The sequence below is a fragment of the Callorhinchus milii genome, unplaced genomic scaffold, assembly GCF_018977255.1.
Source record: "Callorhinchus milii isolate IMCB2004 unplaced genomic scaffold, IMCB_Cmil_1.0 Scaffold1, whole genome shotgun sequence".
Classification (NCBI taxonomy): Eukaryota; Metazoa; Chordata; class Chondrichthyes; order Chimaeriformes; family Callorhinchidae; genus Callorhinchus; species Callorhinchus milii.
In genome coordinates, this window is record NW_024704742.1 from 94326279 (window position 1) to 94346039 (window position 19761).

The 19761-nt window shown below is 44.9% G+C and overlaps 1 protein-coding gene across 1 annotated transcript; it reads right to left on the minus strand.

The window, feature by feature from the left end:
- Positions 1-801: 801 nt before the first annotated feature.
- Positions 802-9036, minus strand: ctsla (cathepsin La). Its single transcript, NM_001292876.1, is given in 8 exon segments — positions 802-1381; positions 1471-1588; positions 2491-2659; positions 3774-3998; positions 4082-4237; positions 5993-6115; positions 6221-6359; positions 8856-9036. Coding segments are annotated over 7 exon segments (1017 nt in total). The 5' UTR covers positions 6347-6359; positions 8856-9036; the 3' UTR covers positions 802-1281.
- Positions 9037-19761: the final 10725 nt, after the last annotated feature.

A 19761-nucleotide genomic window follows, 5' to 3' on the forward strand; every position in this document is an offset into this window, starting at 1 on the left:
GCTTATTTATTTAACTCACTAAGTCAAGGTATCCTTTGGAACTTTTTCACAAAAATCTGCCAATTCACCATCTCAATTCTGCTGCCCCTTTTCAATATTTATAGCTCCACATCATCCCAGATACTTATTCCAGTGAAAGACATGAAGTGCATGTTGTTGACCAGAGAAAAGGGAGGCAACAATAATGCATATGTTTATTTAGTTTACAATGCTCCAATTTAATTAACTGAAAGCTAGTAAAATACACAAAAAATACATACTGACTATCCTCCAGAATGGGGTAAATTAGGTAAAAAGGGTGCATTTTCTCCTCAGAGAGAATGCACATTCTATTCCATACAGGAAAATTTCTATGTGTAGCCGGCATGCAAATGTAAAATTCTGTCTGGTTTATTTAGCAAGGTGATGAGCACAGGTTTCTGTAGGTCAGACATTTGACTGACTAAGATAAAACCGCACATTTCCCTTTCGAGTTGCCTGAGTATTCCAAGGTGAATTGTAGCATCTTCATTGATTTCCCTGGTGAAAGACCACTTATTCAACCTAGACACTCAACACAGAAAAAATTACTTGGGAGATAAATTAGTGTGTTGGTGCAATGGGCTTCACAGGAATGCAGGAAGTGCCAGCAACCTAAGAAAGGTTGCAATTTCCCACATTCAGCAGTAGATACCAATTATAGCATCCCATAACTATGGTGGTCACCTAACTGCTACACCAGAAAGCAAACCAGGTTTGTATATTTAACGCCACCTTTTCTGGTGTCAGCCAACACATTACTCACAATGGAGACCCATGTTTAAGAGGCAAAACTTTATTGAACAAACTCATTACAAAACAGAAGCCGATAAAATAACACTGTTGTGCATTGCACAGCAATTAAACAGTTAATTTGGTCAAGCAGGGCTTATTGAGCAAGTGGAAAACATATTTCCTAACATTGAAGATAATTCAGTTCAAAACATTTAAAACACAAAATGTGTTTCTATGATCTATTGACATGGTTACAGTACCTTAGCAAAATGCTAATGACTTTTTATATTAATATTTGGGATCACAAAAGATTTACAAATGAACCTTTCCACCTCACAGTATTCAGGTTTAACAATGACTAGCCAGTGTTGCTTGACATGCATTTTGCACCAAACAGAATAGGTTCTCGATAAACAGTTGAGCCCATTTAAGAAGACCTCCACTCCCGACAGTCACTTTTAATGAAAACCATCGACCACTTTGCCTTGGCCCACCTCTAAGTTCTCAGTGGTTAAGGCAGTTCACCATTTATTCTAGAGGGTAGCTTGCTGCAGTGGCAATTCCACAGTGATTGTCTTTGTCTTTGGCCATCAAGATGTATCCGTTCTGACCCCACTTTTCACTCCAGCTGTAAAACAAAAAGTAAAAAACATGAAAACTGGTCAAATACTGGTAACTTAAATTGAGAGGCTTAGAATATGTCAAAGCTGAAAGTACCTGTTCTTAACAATCCAGTATTTCTTTCCATCTGTGTCTCGCTTTTCAACACCATAACCAACAACGAGAACACCATGGTCCAGGTCCGTGGAGCTGCATTCTGCTTCAAAATAAATACCTGGAAGGCAAGATGGCATCAAGTTGCTACAGCAGACCAGATTTCATATTGCTTTGCAAATGAGACCAAAGGAAACCGGAATACGCCTTTCACTTGTGTGCACGCATTTGACCACATAGAGCCCAAGATAGACAGGAACCACAAGTTCCCTTTTCGTAAAGATAGTTCACCACACTTCCCAGCAAAAGGGTGCAAAATCCTTTTCCACAGAAAGGCTAAACAGAACATCAATAGCGAGGACAGTGAAATTCACAAGGAATATTTGACCTCAGAGAATTGAAGTAACTGGCAGATTCCTGGTTTAATTCACAATAAAAAATGCTTTGAATATTGCCCTGCATTAAGCAGTAAAAGTACAAGTCAACAAATTGACACAAGATGGTTGAAATATTTAATTCTATCGCTCATAACTTGGGCAGACTGGACACCCTTCTTATAATTCCAAACTCCCTCCCCCTCAATGAGAAATAAAGCAAGGAACGGATATTTTACAAGATGTTGGGAAAGTGACTATTATAAAGTAATCATGTTTTGGTACCCCATTTTAGAGAATACATTAGAGCCCTCAGCCTGTGGTGAGCAGAACCACAGATTTCTTCATTCAATACATTCTTCACTTCAGATACACAATCTTGCTCATCTTTTAAGACTTAGTGCTGCTAGGGACTTAAGAACTGGCAATCTGCAAGCAAATTTGGTTCCCCGCTAACAAGTGATGAAAATGTACTGGACCAGGTCACATGGTCGGTTTGGTTATCCTCTTGGGAGTGAAAAGAAATCCTGGAATCTTACTGCTTTGTGAAAAAATATTTGCCTATTGCTTCCGCAGCATGACACAGGAAAACAAATGCGTGGCAACAGTCTATAATGATTCAAGGCAATGAATATTCAATGTATCTTACCTGATTGGTAGAATTGAAATGAGGTATGGCCAGCATCAATTGCAACAGAAACTGGTCCAACAGCAGCAATAGCTTTCATCAGGGCTCTTTCCTTCCCACTGGGAATATCCACAAACCCAGTGTCATTCGCAGCATTGTATTGGGGATTATAATGACAGGGGGTATCATCCTGGAAAAAAGTATCCAAAAGTGTAAGGAACACAATCTAAGTGCCAAAAACATTCAAGCCCACCTCAAATTTGAACCAATTCCAAGAGTACGACCACCAACTATTTCTAGATTACATGGCCTATAGAATGTGACTCATCTTTCCTCATACAACACTAACTTGAGTCACAGGAACTACAAAATAAATAAACTGAATCCCTCCCTAAATGACTAGATGTTTTTAAGTTAACATCAGACAGACATTTATACACCAAGCAACAAAATCTCCCTATCCCTGGGCAACTCAATTAACCCCTACTGAATCCCTGCTGGAAAGGCAATTGGACATCAGGTTTAGTTCAGACGCAACTCCTCCAGTCAACCAACCAGCTCACCACTATTCCATATCCAACTAAAGGAGACAAATGACTGCTTACCTCATGGTATCGAAGCCACACCCAAAACATCTCCACAAGGAGGGATGGGATACAAATGTCACACATGCTAAACTACAACTGTTGTGGCAACCATTTACTTTAATAAAGCAACAAGCATGCAACAGACATCTTGGTTACATTAGACCTGATGTAGTAGTCTGCACAATGGATTGCATAAGCCAGTCTCTCCCCATCTGAAAAAAAGGCACCACCAACCAGGGAGGTTTACTTACCGATAGTCATCAAGCCAATAATTTACTCTTAACAATACTTAGTTCTCTTTGACCGAGCCTTCAGCTCCCCTCTCGACTCTCTTCCCCCTTCTCGCTCCCTCCCATCCCTCCCCTCACCCTGACCATTTCCCCCCTCCTCGCTCCCTCCCCTCACCCTGACCATTTCCCCCCTGCTCGGGTCATGACCCAACTGTGCAGCGCCTTGGGACGTCCTCCTGACGTGAAAGGCGCTTTATAAATGGAATCTTGTTGTTGTTGTTTAGGAAAGTTATTTGACAAAATAATGCTTAATCATTAAACGTGCAAGTTCACAAGCAAACTGCATAAAAAATATGACTATTAAGCATTTCGGGCTTTATTATTAAAATTATTATTGTTAGTGAACATTGCTCGAATGTTCATTCTGGCATTGTTCTTACTCTTTATACCTCGAGTGTTTAAAATAAGTTTTAAATTGAACAGTTACCGTTCCAACATATGGATATGAATCTTCTGAATCAATGCCACCGTTATCCTTCACATACTGGAATGCTTGGTCCATTAGTCCACCATTACATCCTTCATTTCCCTCAGGCTTAGAGCATTCCACAAGGTTCTGTTCACTGAGCGAGACAAGTTGGCCAGTTCTCCTGAAGTGTTGACCTTCCAGGGCTCCAGTAGTACTAAATGCCCAGCATGAACCACATTGTCCCTGGAAATAAAAAGGGTTGAGCATTACACTGAGCACTTACCGCAAATTAGTTCCAATTTACTCTTCGTAAAACAAAAGCATACCTGGTCTTTAACTGGAGTGACATATCCCTCATCACGCCAATCTACATGTTTGGGCACTTCTAGAAAGTTAGGCTCCAGGAAATGAGAGCCTTGAAGTTTCTTGTGTGTTTGTTTGTACTTGTACCCGTTCATCAATTGACGGAATTCTTCATTTGGCTGCAAGTTAAACACAAGCTTTGTTTTACACGTTTGCAGTACTTTTAGAAACTATAACAATGTACAGCACAAATGGCAGTCATTTGGCCCATCACGTGTGCTGGCTCTTTGAAAGAGTAATCCATTCAGTCCCATTTACCAGCCTTTTCGTCATACCTCCAAGTAAGATATGCCACTGATCTCTGCAGATTGTTAGTCTCAACTTTCAGATCACTAGACAGACATTCACAAGCATGAACAAATACATTACTTGAGTTGTCAAATAGAAATTACATTAGTCAACCATTATATCCTTCATTTCCCTCAGGTTTAGAGCATGCCACAATAACAGCAGCAAAGAATACAATTTATATTTATTTTGCACCTTTCACATCAGGAGGACCAAAGGACTTAACACTCAAGGTAGGGTTGGAAACAGAAAGATGACTGAAGCCTAGGATACATGCCAGAATCAAGGATTTTGCTCAGTCTTCAATAATTCTTGCAAATCCATTAATTTCCAGGACCCTGTTACTTAGGTAGATACTACCCACATGAAGAGCAATGTATAATGCAAGTTGATGCTGTTTTCGCAAACATCAAAGTCTACATTTTCCAATAGCAATCAAGTCATGGAGAGATCTTGATGACACTCACAAGAACAGCTATTTTACACCAGGATTGCCAGGTGCATCATGACATTAGTAACTTCATTGTTCTCACCTCAGAATATAAATTTCAAACCAGATTGGGATATCTCAGTTACTTTCCTTTTAACAGTAAAACCATATCTCCACCAGTGCAAGTCATTATTTACCATGAGGGACAGGAACATTTCTTGTAAAATGTTGGTAGACTTCAAAAAGCCTACCCAGAGAAGGGACATGGGGCATTCTGCTCATCTCTCTTCTAGGCCAGCAAGGTCCCAATGCAGGTCAAGCTTGTGATTTACAAGACCAAGGTGCAGTTCTTCTTCATGGATCTGAGTTCTGGAGATGCACTGGAAAGAAAGGTTTCCTCCAGCCCATTTGCAAAGTCTAGGATCAAATAACGATTTGGATTTGTGGCAAACATGGGAAACAGCTGCAGGGAGGGAGGGTGCCGACTTGCACTGACCTATAGCTGAGCACCCTGGAGGCAGAATTGGCTTCACAACAAGCACATCTATTTGCCAAAGTCCCTTTGCAGTGGGTTCCTGATGCTTTGGGCAAGGGAGAGAGCAAGATAGAGGGACATTGGGATGGAGTTCCAGAGGCCAACGGAGAATGGCAAAATGCCCATCTGCCACTGGTGAGGTAGACATGGCAGGGGACTTGACCTAGGCCAGTGGTTGCTGAACCAAGGGAATGGCCAGTCACTGTGGCTGAAGTGAGTCACATATGGAATAGGGTGGGACCATGGAAGAATTTGAACACAAAAGCAAGAATCCTGAACTCGATCCCCTGGGGATGGGGAGCCAGTGAAGTCGAGGGAGGATGGGGCGATAGGCTCACAGAGGCTGGCAGGGGATAGTTTACAGCTTGGTTAGGGAAGAGTCTGGCAAACAGGGCAGACATGACAAAAGCGTGTCAGTACCAAACTATACAGAACGGCAGCTGTCAGTCAAGCAAACTCCACATCATCCGGGGACACCATTCTTATTCAGAAATTCACAAACAGATAAAAAGGCCATATTCATCGCATTGCTGTTTACAGTACATCGCTATTGTTGACAAGTCTACACTTTGAAGGAACAAATTTCAAAGTGTTATGACCTCAAAAGTTATCCATCCTCACCATGTCTCCAAAGTGGTTCATTCCCAGTCTGAAAGAATGCTTCCCGAGGGAATGTTCCAAATTGTGAATTTCGATTACGCGGAGATGCTTCTCCCAAACCATCCTCCGCCAGGTTTCTTCCTTCTGAAAAGAGAAGGCAGCCTTCAGGTTCCACACAGCTGCTGAACATGAAAATCTCCTTCAGGCGAGGACCGATTCTAAACGATAGCGGCTTATCCAGTTCGTTACCTGCTCGTAACTCTTGCCGTGCCAGCTCTTCCACTGCTCCCAGTGCGTATCTAAACCGGGATCCAAGCTTGGTGCCGCCAGGCCTCCAGCCAGGCACAAAGACAACACCACGAAGGGCAGCCTCATGGCGGTGGTGAACCTGCGGAAGACAAGGCGGCTCTCGCGTCAAAGCAAACGTCTTAAGCAACTTCAATCGGGGAGCGAAAGGGTTTCTTTCCCACTGGCGCCCCCACATCCCGCTGAACAGTCGTAAGGAAAACAAAACAGCTGTAGGAGAGAGCAGCAGTGGGAGGGCACCGAGAGCAGAGCTGACTCACCACTGACTGTAAACATGGGACAGTCTCGCAACCCCCCACACTCCCCCCCACCCCCCAACACCCCCCACACCCCCCCCACCCCCCACACCCCCCCCACCCCCCACACTCCCCCCCACCCCCCACGTCAAAACCCACAGCAAAACTCAAAAGGCGGTCCGGAATCAGACAGTCGCATCTTTTGAAGAAGAAGAAGAAGAAGAAAAGAATGAAGTGTTTCGGAGGATCGATGAAGTTGCATTGCTGTGTGAGTGTGAGTGTGTGTGTGGGGGTGTGTGTGTGGTGGGGGGGTGGGGGGGTGTGTGTGTGAGTGTGAGTGTGTGTGGGGGGGGTGGGGGGTGTGTGTGTGGGTGTGTGTGGGGGTGTGGGGTGTGTGGGGGTGGTGTGTGTGGGGGGGTGGGGGTGTGGGGGGGGTGTGTGTGGGGCTGTGTGGGGGTGTGTGTGAGTGTGAGTGTGTGTGGGGGGGTGTGGGGTGGTGTGAGTGTGTGAGTGTGGTGTGTGTGGGGGGGTGTGGGGTGTGTGAGTGTGTGGTGTGTGTGTGTGGGGGGGGGTGGGGTGTGTGGGGGGTGTGTGTGGGGGGGGGCTGTGTGGGCAGTGTGTGTGGGGGTGTGGGGGGGTGGGGGGGGGTGTGGGGGGGGTGTGGGTGTGGGTGGGGGGGTGTGGGTGTGGGGGGGGGTTGTGGGGGGGGTGTGGGTGTGGGGGGGTGTGGGGGGGGGTGGTGTGGGGGGGGGGGGGGGTGTGTGGGCGTGTGTGTGGGGGGGTGTGGGGGGGGGGTGGTGTGTGGGGGGGGCTGTGTGGGGGGGTGGGCTGTGTGTGGGGGTGCGTGTGGGTGTGTGTGTGTGGGGGGGTTTGGGGGGGGTCCCCGCGAGGTCGGATCAGAGATCAGGCTGTCGGGTCCCGGGCTTTGCTGAGTCAGTGCCACAGACGTGGAGTAGGAGTCCCATTGATTGGAATGTTTTAAGTTTACATCATTTTTTCCCCATCACCACCACCAACTAAAGCGGCCCCGGGGCTGACCACAAGCCATGGCATATCATTCCCGGACACACACACACACACCACACACACACACACACTCCCCGATTCCCGCAAACGAGAGAATTGTCCCCACACCCTCAACAACAACATCCTGGTTTTCCTAACGACCGAGTTACCAGGAGAGGGAGAGAGAGAGAGGGAGAGGGAGAGAGAGAGAGAGAGAGGAGAGAGAGAGAGAGGAGAGAGAGAGAGGAGAGAGAGAGGAGAGGAGAGAGAGAGAGAGAGAGGAGAGAGAGGAGAGAGAGAGGAGAGGGAGAGAGAGAGAGAGAGAGAGGGAGGGAGAGAGAGAGAGGAGGAGAGAGAGGAGAGAGGGAGAGAGAGAGGAGAGAGAGAGAGAGAGAGAGAGAGAGAGGGAGAGAGAGAGGAGAGGAGAGAGGGAGAGAGAGGAGAGAGGGAGAGAGAGAGGAGAGGGAGAGAGAGAGGAGAGAGAGAGAGAGGAGGAGAGAGAGAGAGGAGGAGGAGAGAGAGGAGAGAGAGAGAGAGAGGAGAGAGAGAGGAGAGAGAGAGAGAGAGAGGAGAGAGAGGGAGAGAGAAGAGAGAGAGAGAGGGAGAGAGAGAGAGAGAGAGAGGGAGAGAGAGAGGAGAGGAGAGAGAGAGAGAGAGAGGGAGGAGAGAAGAGAGAGGAGAGAGGGAGAGAGAGGGAGAGAGAGAGGAGAAGGAGGGAGAGAGGGACAGAGAGGAGAGAGAGGAGAGAGAGAGAGAGAGAAGAGAGGGAGAGAGAGGAGAGAGGGAGAGAGGGAGAGAGAGAGGAGAGGGAGAGAGAGAGAGAGAGAGAGGAGAGGGAGAGAAGAGAGAGGAGAGAGGAGAGAGGGAGAGAGAGAGAGGAGAGGGAGAGAGAGAGGAGAAGGAGGGAGAGAGGGACAGAGAGGAGAGAGAGGAGAGAGAGAAGAGAGGGAGAGAGAGAAGAGAGGGAGAGAGAGAGAGAGAGGGAGAGAGAGAGAGAGAGGGAGAGAGAGAGAGAGAGAGAGAGGAGAAAAACAGATCCTTTGCATAATGCAAAGAAAGCCGAAGCATTTCTAACCCACTTTACTAATACAGAGATATATATATATATATATATATATATACACACAATAGGAAAACAGAAGTGAGGAAAACGAGGATTACAATTCCGCCCCAAAATAAAACAACATTCACGATGCCGCTGGTCGCGGTGGTATGCAATTCCCCCCCTCCCCCCCTCCCCCTCCCCTCCCCGGGGGGGAGCCCGGCACAGCCGCCCACAGATACAGGACCTTCCCGGGGGGTGTGGGGGGGAGTGGGTGACTGAAGGCTCTCCTCACCTGTCTCAGCTCTATACCGCAGTAAACAAAGCGCCGCTGCCCTGTGGGTCAGTATTGGTCAGTGCCACTCACTCCGCTGCCCTGTGGGTCAGTATTGGTCAGTGCCACTCACTCCGCTGTCCTGTGGGTCAGTATTGGTCAGTGCCACTCACTCCGCTGTCCGGGCTCTGGACTGAGCTCTGTGCGGACCCGCACACCCACTGCCTTTATAGGCAACAGCGCCTCTCGCCTCTTCCCATTGGTTTGCCACCGCCCCCCCGTCCCTCCCCCGTCCCTCCCCCGTCCCTCCCCCCGTCCCGCCCTCCCGCACGTGACCGGCGCTCAGCTGACAGTCCCCTCCCGTGAGAGTGACTGACATACCATCCAGACTCCCAAAGGTTGCATTGCGACCCCCCTGACCACCCCCACCCCACCCCCTCCCCCTCCTCCTAATAATGATTAACATACGGATAAGAGTCTTCTTCAGAGTCAATGTGTTTCTCTTTTTTTTTTAAGATTTAATATTTCCCACTGCTTTTGTTTACCCGGACCCCCAAAATGCAATGAATTTAGGTGATAATTCAATTTGTTAATTGACCAATGTAATGAATCACCCACCGTTGGGCGAATAATCAATTCAGCAATTAATCAATTCATGTCACCGGTGTGTTTTGCCCCACCCCAAGAACATTTTCGACTGAGATGCTTCCATTTTGTACCCCAGCGCTCAAGGAAATACGTCGTAAATTAATTCATTGATTAATTGACTTTGCGTTTCATAAATCACATCACCAAGATATCTCAAAAGTACTTGTAGGGATTACTTACACGCAATTTGCACACAGCGATGTCCTATGCAAATTGCATGTAAGTAAATACGCATTACAGTCACAAAGTTTACATACAGCCGTGAAGTGAGCGAGCAATTTTATCTGGGGTTTCCTGGTCAGGACAACCTTCTCTTTTCAAATTGTGCCGTGGGATTTTTAACTTCCACCTGAACAGGCAGAAGGACTTCGGTTTAACATCACATCTGAAGGACGCATACCTGCCAGTCTGCAGAAGAAAATAAAGTAGCAAATTTTCAGCAAAGCAAAGCTGCAGATTTGTTAATAGCCCTTTTTCTTAGAGCCAGAGTACTATCAACTGAACCAGGCTGACACCAATTATTAGCTTTATATGAAAGAAAACAAATTGGGCATTACTTTACCATCTCCTTTTTTCCCATTTTTCTAACGGAGGGACAGGAGCTTACATCTCTGCTACACCATTTCAGTCAATGTTCTTGTGTGAATCCAGACACTGAGCGTCTCCAAGTTAGGGGCATCACAGCCAAACCCAAATTTGTCCTTGAACAGATAATGGAATGAGTGTCCATTATTCACCTACTTTCCAGTCCATGTGTAAAAGTTGATAGAGGTGGAGCTATGACTATTTTTACTTTTCATAAGGGGTCATTGTGAATTGCAATGCTCTACTGCTGCCTGAAGAAGAGATTAACTGATTCAATGCAGAACAGGAATGGAAACTGGGACCTTCTAAGGCTATGTGAGGCTATGTACCACACTAGGTTATTTAGTCAGCCATTGGCAGAGTTGATATTATCCTATTAGATACAATATAAGTATCCATTTACTAAGTAAATTGTGTTTCAAATAACAATTGCTGATTGCTTTATTGCGGTTACATAAAAGACGTAATTACAGTACAGAAAGAGGCCATTCAGCCACGTAGACCATACCATTGTTTCTTTACCCCTCCTAATTTCTTTGCCAGACCCCTCTATTCCCTTCTCCCTCACATACACTTCATGTTTCCTCTTGTATGCATTGGTGCTTTCTTTTTCAACCACAGGTTCCAACAACAAGTTTCAATTAATCAATGAATTGTTGGTAATTCACATTAAAGGAGGGCCAATTAAAAGCATTTATCATCTTTTCTTAATGATCTATTGAATAAAGACTGTGCTGCAACATCAAACCATGAAGCCCAGAAGGTTCAAGATTTGATTTCCAATCTGTATTAAGTTAAATGACCTCAGTAGTTGGGATAGCAAATGCGGTGCCATAATTAGTCAAGTGATAATAATTTAGTCACTCAATCCACGACTATTTGTGAGACACTGCTGCATGCAATTGGCTGCTGCGTTTCGCCCACAAAATATACAGTCAATTCACTTTACATTATTTTCTGTGAAGCACTTTGAGACATCTCAAAGACGTGATAAGGCACTATATCAAATTCAAGGATTATTATTATTAAGTGTCTCTGAGCCAGGGAGATGAAGCAATCATCCAGTGTCCCCACTCTTAATCATTATTCAATGACCTCTGTGGGTCAATAGATACCAGTGGGAGCCCCCATTTGGGTAACTTGGATTTCTTATTCAGGAAATCTATTAAGAAATACTTCATAAATGCTATAAATTTGACCCTATTGTGTATATGTATATAAACGTAAAAGGTTGCCATTTTTCACAAAGACATTGTCTCAGATTAGAGTTGCACAATATGCTTCAGTCTCAGTCTGCTGAATTGTTTTTACTCTCGACTGAACTAATTGAAATGAATATTTGTGTAAAAGTATGAAATTGTTATTAAGTTCATAACCAAAACACAAATAATCAATACATATGTACAGGTTGCACAGTTGATGCATTGGGACTCCATTCCTTCATTTGCAATATCTGAAGCTACATCCTTTTCAAACTTGAACAGTAACAAACCTAGATCTGAAATAAGTAAAGACAACATTATACTAGCATTGATTCTTAAATATATATTTTTCTATGGCTCTAAAAGGTTTGTTACAAGATCAATCATGTTCTTTTCAACAAAAAAGTGCTACATCATGAATGATAAATTTATCAAACAAGTTAGTCTACGATTCATAGGAAATAGCAAATGAATCAAACCGTTTTTTTTCACTGAGTTTTTTGTAACACTTACTTATAGAGAATGTCTGAGTTCTACATTGGATAGCACCTTTGCCAGGGGTTCTCAAATCCTTCTGCAATTTGTCTTTTCACTTGTGGATGGTGCACAACGAATGCTTAATGCAATTTTGCAAGTTTATTGTAAACAAATGATTCAAATTTATTTATTTTGTAGAGCATTTTCTGACCTAAGAAAACCTAGTTGAAACATTTACAGCTTTTACAATGTGCTAAAACAGTATTTGCAATAATTCCTGACATGGTTTAAAATAGGAATGCTTTCACTGTAAACACCTACTGATTTTAGTTACATCACAATGCTTCATATTCATGAGATGTCATAAATTATACCTTCTTGGCATGAAGTTTCAGATTATTTGTTTCCAATGAAGGATTATGCTTTTTGTTCAGCGTGCTTTCTGACATATTCAGAAACCCAGAATATATTCAGTTTATCAGAATATTTTTCATTTTACAAAACTTATCAAAGTGGAGAATTTTGGTCTAACAAACTGTCCAAACCCATTAATTTTCCAAACCCAAGCAAATTCTATAATTGTGTTACTACACAGACCAAATGAAACCTGGCATATTGAATAATATTTTTCTTGAACAATTTTGAACTTAAATTCAAAATAACATTCGAAAATGTGCCTCTTCAGCTTTTTCCTCTTGTTAAAATACTTGTTACCACATGACTATTTGCTTCAGGAAGGTGAGCAGAATAATAGAATGCTGAGTCCCATGACTGTAGGCAAGTCTTTCCAAAATTAGTCAACAGGAAACACCCTTTCAACTGGGCCGGCTGACTATTGGAGTTTTTCCTCCTTATTGCACTTTGTCTCGTGCTCAACATAAAACTAGTAAAAACTGCTCACAAATATTAAATCGTAAACTCACCTGCTCCCTGTCTCTTAAGAGATCATAGTTGAATATTCAAACAACATGTACTTGTGAGCCCTTCACTGTGCACGCTGGAACATTTTGATTTCAGATGTAGCAATGAGAAGGCAAAGGCCAAGTGACTTTCCTACAGAAATCCTAGCATTTGGATGAATAGCAGCATTGGAAGAGGCTTGGTGACAAGTTATCTTTTGTCTTTGGAACTGTGTGTGATACAGGGGTGTAAAGATGAGACAAAGTAATGGAAAATGCGTTGAAGGTGGCTGCTCTTGCCTGGATTCAATCCTATCTCTCTCACCGTCTCCACTTTGTTGCCTCTAACGGTTTCTCCTCCAGCCCCTGCACTGTCATGTCCAGTGTCCCCCAGGGCTCTGTCCTTGGCCCTCTCCTCTTTAATATCTACATGCTCCCCCTTGGTGACATCATCCGCAGACATGGGGTCAACTTCCATATGTACGCAGATGACACCCAACTCTATCTTTCTGCCTCCACCCTAACTCCAGGACCACTGTGTCCTGACAGACTGCCTGTCGGACATCAAGTCCTGGATGAGGGCAAATGTCCTACAGTTGAATGTGAACAAGACTGAGGCCCTCCTGATTGGCTCACACCAGCGCCTCAGCACCTCAGGCTCTGGCAGCATCAGCCTCCATGGTTGCACACTTCAACTCACCAAACCAGTCAGGAACCCAGGTGTCTTGTTCGACCCTCAACTGTCTTTTCTTCCCCACATCCAAGCCATGACCCACTCTGCCTTCCCTCACCTCCATAACATCGCCGGACTCCGCCACTGCCTCAGGCCACTGAAACTCTTGTTCATGCCTTCATCACCTCCAGGCTCAAATATGCAAATAACCTTCTTGTCGGCCTTCCCAATTCCTCTCTCTACAGGGCTGCAGATAATCCAGAACTCTGCAGCCTGTGCCCTCTCCCGCACCAAAATCCGTGATCCCATCTCCCCCATTCTCCATTGGCTCACTATCCTTCAGAGGATCCAGTTCAAGATCCTGGTCCTCACATACAAAGCCCTCCATGGCTTCGCCCCACCCTACCTCTGCGACCTCCTAACCCGCTATCAACCCGCCTGCTCCCTCCACTCAGCCGGCTCTGGCCTGCTCCATGTCCCCCGACCCACCCTCCCCACCATTGGCGGGTGAGCCTTCAGCCACTCTTCCCCCAATCTCTGGAATTCCATCCGACAATCACTCCACCTCACCCCCTCCTTAGCCTCCTTCAAGTCCCACCTCAAAACCCTCCTCTTTGACCATTCCATTGGCCACCCCCATTCCCCTCCCCTCCCTTCTCCCCTCTGACCCCAGCTAGGGTCTGAAATGCTGTACACTGTCCAGCGCCTTGGGACGTCCTCCCAACGTGAACGGCGCTATACAAATGTAATCTTGTTGTTGTTGTTGGAGGGAATAAAAGAATAATCCTTGCAGCAGAGAAAATGAGAAACAACAGGCTGCCCCGTTTGTGACAAATCTACATTTGAGTGTTCAAGTAATTAGTTTTAGTATTAAGTTGCATGAAAGCTACAATATTTGATTTGGGGCAGATTTCATTTATAGCTTACGGAGACGAAACAAGGAATTTGCAACTAATGACGGAAACAATGGGCAGGTTTCCTCAGTCTGTCAGATATGATGCAACCGCAGAGCTGGTCGTGTGAGCTGGCATTGATTAACAGGTCACATGCTTTTTTCTCATTGCAGTAAACGCTGCCAGGAACTGTTCAAAGACTCATGTCTAGATCAGTGCTACGCATTTGTCAAGTTGTGACTTTCGAATACATTTTAAACCTAACACGGGTCACTTTCTTCATTTTTTAGCCTATATGCGGGGTGTTCTGTTCCCTCGCTCCAGCCTCCCCATTCCCCGTTACCCCCCACCCTCGCTCAGCCTCACTGACTTCCCACCCCTTAACAGACTGAATCCAACATTTTGCCCTCGCTTTGAAATGCCTCCGAGGCCTTTGTGACCTCTTGTGATCCGTCGGATATAAAAGCGCTATATAAATGTAAATTGTTCTTAGAGTTTGGAACTAGGCAGAGAATCTGAAATGGTGTGAAAATCAGAACTTAAAAATACTTTTTAGTGTTGTTTCTACAATGATTTCCATCACATTTGTTGTGGAGCCCTGTCGCATAGTAGTTAGAGCACTCATCTTGCAAGCAAGAGGATCTGGGTTTGATTCCCAGGAGAGCGGAATGTTGGGCAATTTTCCTTAAAGTCGTGGACATTAAGTGGATTAATAAACAAATTATTATAAATTATTTATTTTATTTAAAGAAATTATTACCCCTCGGAAAAGCAATCCGCCAACCCACTTACAGCCTAGCAGTAATAATTATAATAATAATAATAATCCTTGCATTTGATATAGTGCTTTTTCACTTCTTCAAGACGTCTCAAAGCGCTTCACAGAATAAATTGTAAAGTGAATTGACTTTAAGAGGGAACACAGTTGTTAGTCGATTGACGGATTGCTTTTCCCGGGGGATAATAATCTCTTCAAATAAGTAAATAAACAAACAAACAAACAAACAAACTAATTAATTAATTAATTAATTAATTAATTAAATGTATATTAATCCACTTCAATGTCACTCAATCCACGACTGTTCGTGGGACACTTCTGTGTGCAATTAGCTGCCACGTCTCGTCCACAAAATAGACGGTCAATTCACTTTACAGTATATTCTGTGAAGCGCTTTAAGACATCTCAACAAAGTGATAAGGTGCTATATCAAATGCAAGGATTATTATTACTATTATTAATAGCCTCAGTCTAATACTCCTTATTCCTATGAAGGTGGTAAGGCTGTTGTGAATAGTTCTGCTGTCATTACCTCTGTTGGAATGACTTTGATTTTTTCATGCCTCGCAATCTCAAACCAGGACATAAGCACTAATTTTTAATAATTTTTTATTCTAATGTTTGTATGTTGGTTGCTAACTTGTCCACAATCCCACTAACCACAAGTTTTTTGTTTGGTTTGTTTTGAATAATGAGTTCCCAAGGATGCAGTTTATTTCACCCTCCTGCAATGCTCTCCTAACCCCCTCCCCCCATTACCATTGGGCTGACCATGCCCGGCTGAACCCTTGACCCGAGCTGTCACCTACCCCCCGCCCCCCAGTTCCCCGTTTCTGTCCCCCATGTTCCATTACTCTCACCTGGTACTCCTTTCTTACCCCCAGGCCCCCCCACACCCGCACCCCTCACCTCCTGAACCATCCCACAGCCTCCCTCTGTTCCAGCCTGGGAATCTTCTGATGGGCTCAACATGACACATGTTGCCGGGTTTGAGACAGCAGCCATCCTGCCGACCAATCCCCAATTTCCATAACAAAGCGCACTGCTCCCAGCCACCGGGGGCAAACCTCTCTTCTTTCATCCACATCCCCACCCTTCCTCTTATTCCTCCTCCTCTCCTCCCCTCGTCTTGCAAACTTTTCTGCTGCTTGTTCCCTCCACATAGCCTGCAAAATATCTGCACTCTCGCCAACATAGCCCTCACCCGCTCCAACATAGCCCTCACCCTCTCCAACATACCCCTCAACATCTCCAACTTAGCCCTCACCCTCTCCAACATAGCCCTCACCCTCTCCAACATAGCCCTCACCCTCTCCAACATAGCCCTTACCCTCTCCAACATAACCCTCACCCTCTCCAACATAGCCCTCACCCTCTCCAACATAGCCCTCACCCGCTCCAACATAGCCCTCACCCGCTCCAACATAGCCCTCACCCTCTCCAACATAGCCCACACCCGCTCCAACATTAGCTCTCACCCTCTCCAACATAGCCCTCACCTTCTCCAACATAGCCCTCACCCTCTCCAACATAGCCCTCACCCTCTCCAACATACCCCTCACCCTCTCCAACATAGCCCTCACCCTCTCCAACATAGCCCTCACCTGCTCCAACATAGCCCTCACCCTCTCCAACATAGCTCTCACCCTCTCCAACATAGCCCTCACCCTCTCCAACATAGCCCTCACCATCTCCAACATAGCCCTCACCTTCTCCAACATAGCCCTCACCATCTCTAACTTAGCCCTCAACTTCTCTAACTTAGCCCTCAACTTCTCCAACATAGCCCTCACCCTCCATAACATAGCCCTCACCTTCTTCAACATAGCCCTCACCCGCTCCAACATAGGCCTCACCTCTCCAACATAGCCCTCACCCTCTCCAACATAGCCCTCACCCTCTCCAACATAGCCCTCACCCTCTCCAACATAGCCCTCACCATCTCCAACATAGTCCTCACCTTCTCCAACTTAGCCCTCACCCTCTCCAACATAGCCCTCACCCTCTCCAACATAGCCCTCACCATCTCCAACATAGTCCTCACCTTCTCCAACTTAGCCCTCACCCTCTCCAACATAGCCCTCACCCTCTCCAACATAGCCCTCACCCTCTCCAACATAGCCCTCACCCTCTCCAACATAGCCCTTACCTTCTCCAACATAGCCCGCTCCAACATAGCCCTCACCCTCTACAACATAGACCTCACCTTCTCCAACATAGCCCTCACCCTCTCCAACATAGCCCACCTTCTCCAACATAGCCCTCACCCTCTCCAACATAGCCCACACCCGCTCCAACATTAGCTCTCACCCTCTCCAACATAGCCCTCACCCTCTCCAACATAGCCCTCACTCTCTCCAACACAGCCCTCACCCTGCATGAGGAGTGCTATGTAAATGTAATTTGTTGTTGTTATTGGCTTGCTTCTGGATGACTTGCTGGGAATGGTGGGGACAGTCTGACCCAGGCACAAGTCACAGTTTGAGAGAGTCACCAGTTAAATCTTTTGAAAAGCACCTTTGTGAAGCTGTTTTTAATGGTGAAGTCACCTGCCCACTGTATTTTAGAGTTGCGTAACTGTTCTTTTGAATACTGATTATGTTATTGTCCTGAATAAATCAGATCAGCTGGCTGACTGCTTGTGTCCATTACGTGCTCTTGGAGATTTTTGCCACGAATAAGCACGTAAGATTGGCTTTTTAACATTAGATTATAAGGCAAATTCCTGGCTCATACTAAAGCAGCGTTGAAGAAGTTTCACATTTATAGAATCATAGAATGATACAGCACAGAATAGACCATTTGCTTCATTTCTCTCCTTTGGATGAGATGTTAAAATGAACATCTGCATGTTCAGGGGAACCATGAAAGAAACCACAGATCTATTTGAAAAGAGAAGGCAGTTTCTCCGACATTCTGACCGATCATAATCCTCCAGATGAAATTGGTTATTTCACTTCATGATTGTTTGTGGGACATTGATGTGCGCAAATTGGCCATTTTGTTCATCTGTAAATACACAAGCACTACACTTTATTGTAACATCCCTGTGGAGCACTTTATTACATTCTGAAGAACAATAAGCCATTATATCAAAGATTATTATTAAATTATTATTAAATCTGCATTGGTGTTTTTCTCTATATTAAGCACTCTGGGACACTAGCCCATGTGAAGGGTGCTATATAAATGCAAGTTGTTGTTGTATATGTCCCATCTAGCTTTCCTACTCTCCTGCTCACTTCCCTTTCAACCTTTAACATTCCTCTTATTCACACATCTATCTCATTACCTTTTAACAGAATTTATAGACTTCAACAGTACTTCAACGATGGTTTGTGGCAAAGAATTTCACATTGCAACCTCCTTGCTTGTCTTCTCGCAGCTTGATGGAATAAATCACGGTGAAGCTCATCGTCCATGAGGTGTGAGTCTTTTCTTCCCTAAGACAGAAAAAGATCTGATCAAACATGAGAACAGCTCACATCTGAACAAGAAGAATGGACAACCAGGAAGTGACATCAGGCTGCGACTTGCTGGTAGGTTCAGACGAAATATACTAGAGTAGTGCTGTGGTGAGGAATGTGTGCAGGATGCAGGGTTTGCACTTGAAGTTCCATTTATTGATTTCCATTCTATGTATTGTTGTGGGTGGGATACTGGAGAGAAACACTGGAGAGAGCCTTGCAAGCGAGACACCTGGGTTCAATTCCAGGCAGGGTGAAACTTTGGGCAAGTTTTCTTACTCCACACTCCTAATAATAATCCCTCCAAAAACAAAAAACCATAATAAATTGGTCATTTCAATCCACGACTGTTTGTGGGCCATTGCTGTGCGCAATTGGCTGCCGTGTTTTGCCCACAAATATACGGTCAATTCACTTCACAGTATATTTTGTGAAGCACTTTGAGATGTCGAGAAGACATGAGAAGCGCTATGTAAGAACATAAGAACATAAGAATTAGGAGCAGGAGTAGGCCATTTGGCCCCTCGAGCCTGCCGCGCCATTCGATAAGATCATGGCTGATCTTCAAACCTAACTCTAATTACCTGCCCTATCCCCACATCCCCTAATCCCTGTTTTTTAAAAATCTATCAGTCTCAGCCTCAAAGATGTTCAAGGACTGAACATCTACAGCCTTCTGGGGTAGTGAATTCCATAAATTCACTTCCCTCTGAGTGAAGAAATGTTTCCTCAACTCTGTTCTAAAAGGCTGACCCTTAATTTTAAGACTGTGACCCCTGGTTATAGATTCTCCTACCAGGGGAAACAGACCCTCAGTGTCTACTTTATCCAGCCCTTTAAGAATCTTATATGTTTCAATAAGATCTCCCCTAATTCTTCTGTACTCTAGAGAATATAGCCCTAGTTTATTCAGCCTATCCTCATAGGTCAGTCCCCTCATCCCAGGAACTAACCGAGTGAATCTACGCTGCACCCCCTCTAGGGCAAGTATGTCCTTTTTTAAATAAGGAGACCAAAACTGCACACAATACTCTAGGTGCGGTCTCACCAAGGCCCTATACAGTTGCAGCAAGACTTCCCTACTCTTGTACTCTAAACCTTTTGCAATGAACGCTAACATGCCGTTCGCCTTCTTAGTTGCTTGCTGCACCTGCAAACTAACTTTTTGAGACTGGTGTACAAGGACACCCAAATCCCTCTGCACACTAACACTATCTAATCTCTCCCCCTCTAGAAAATAATCTGTTTTTCTATTTTTTCTACCTAGGTGAATAACTTCACACTTCCCCACATTAAATTCCATCT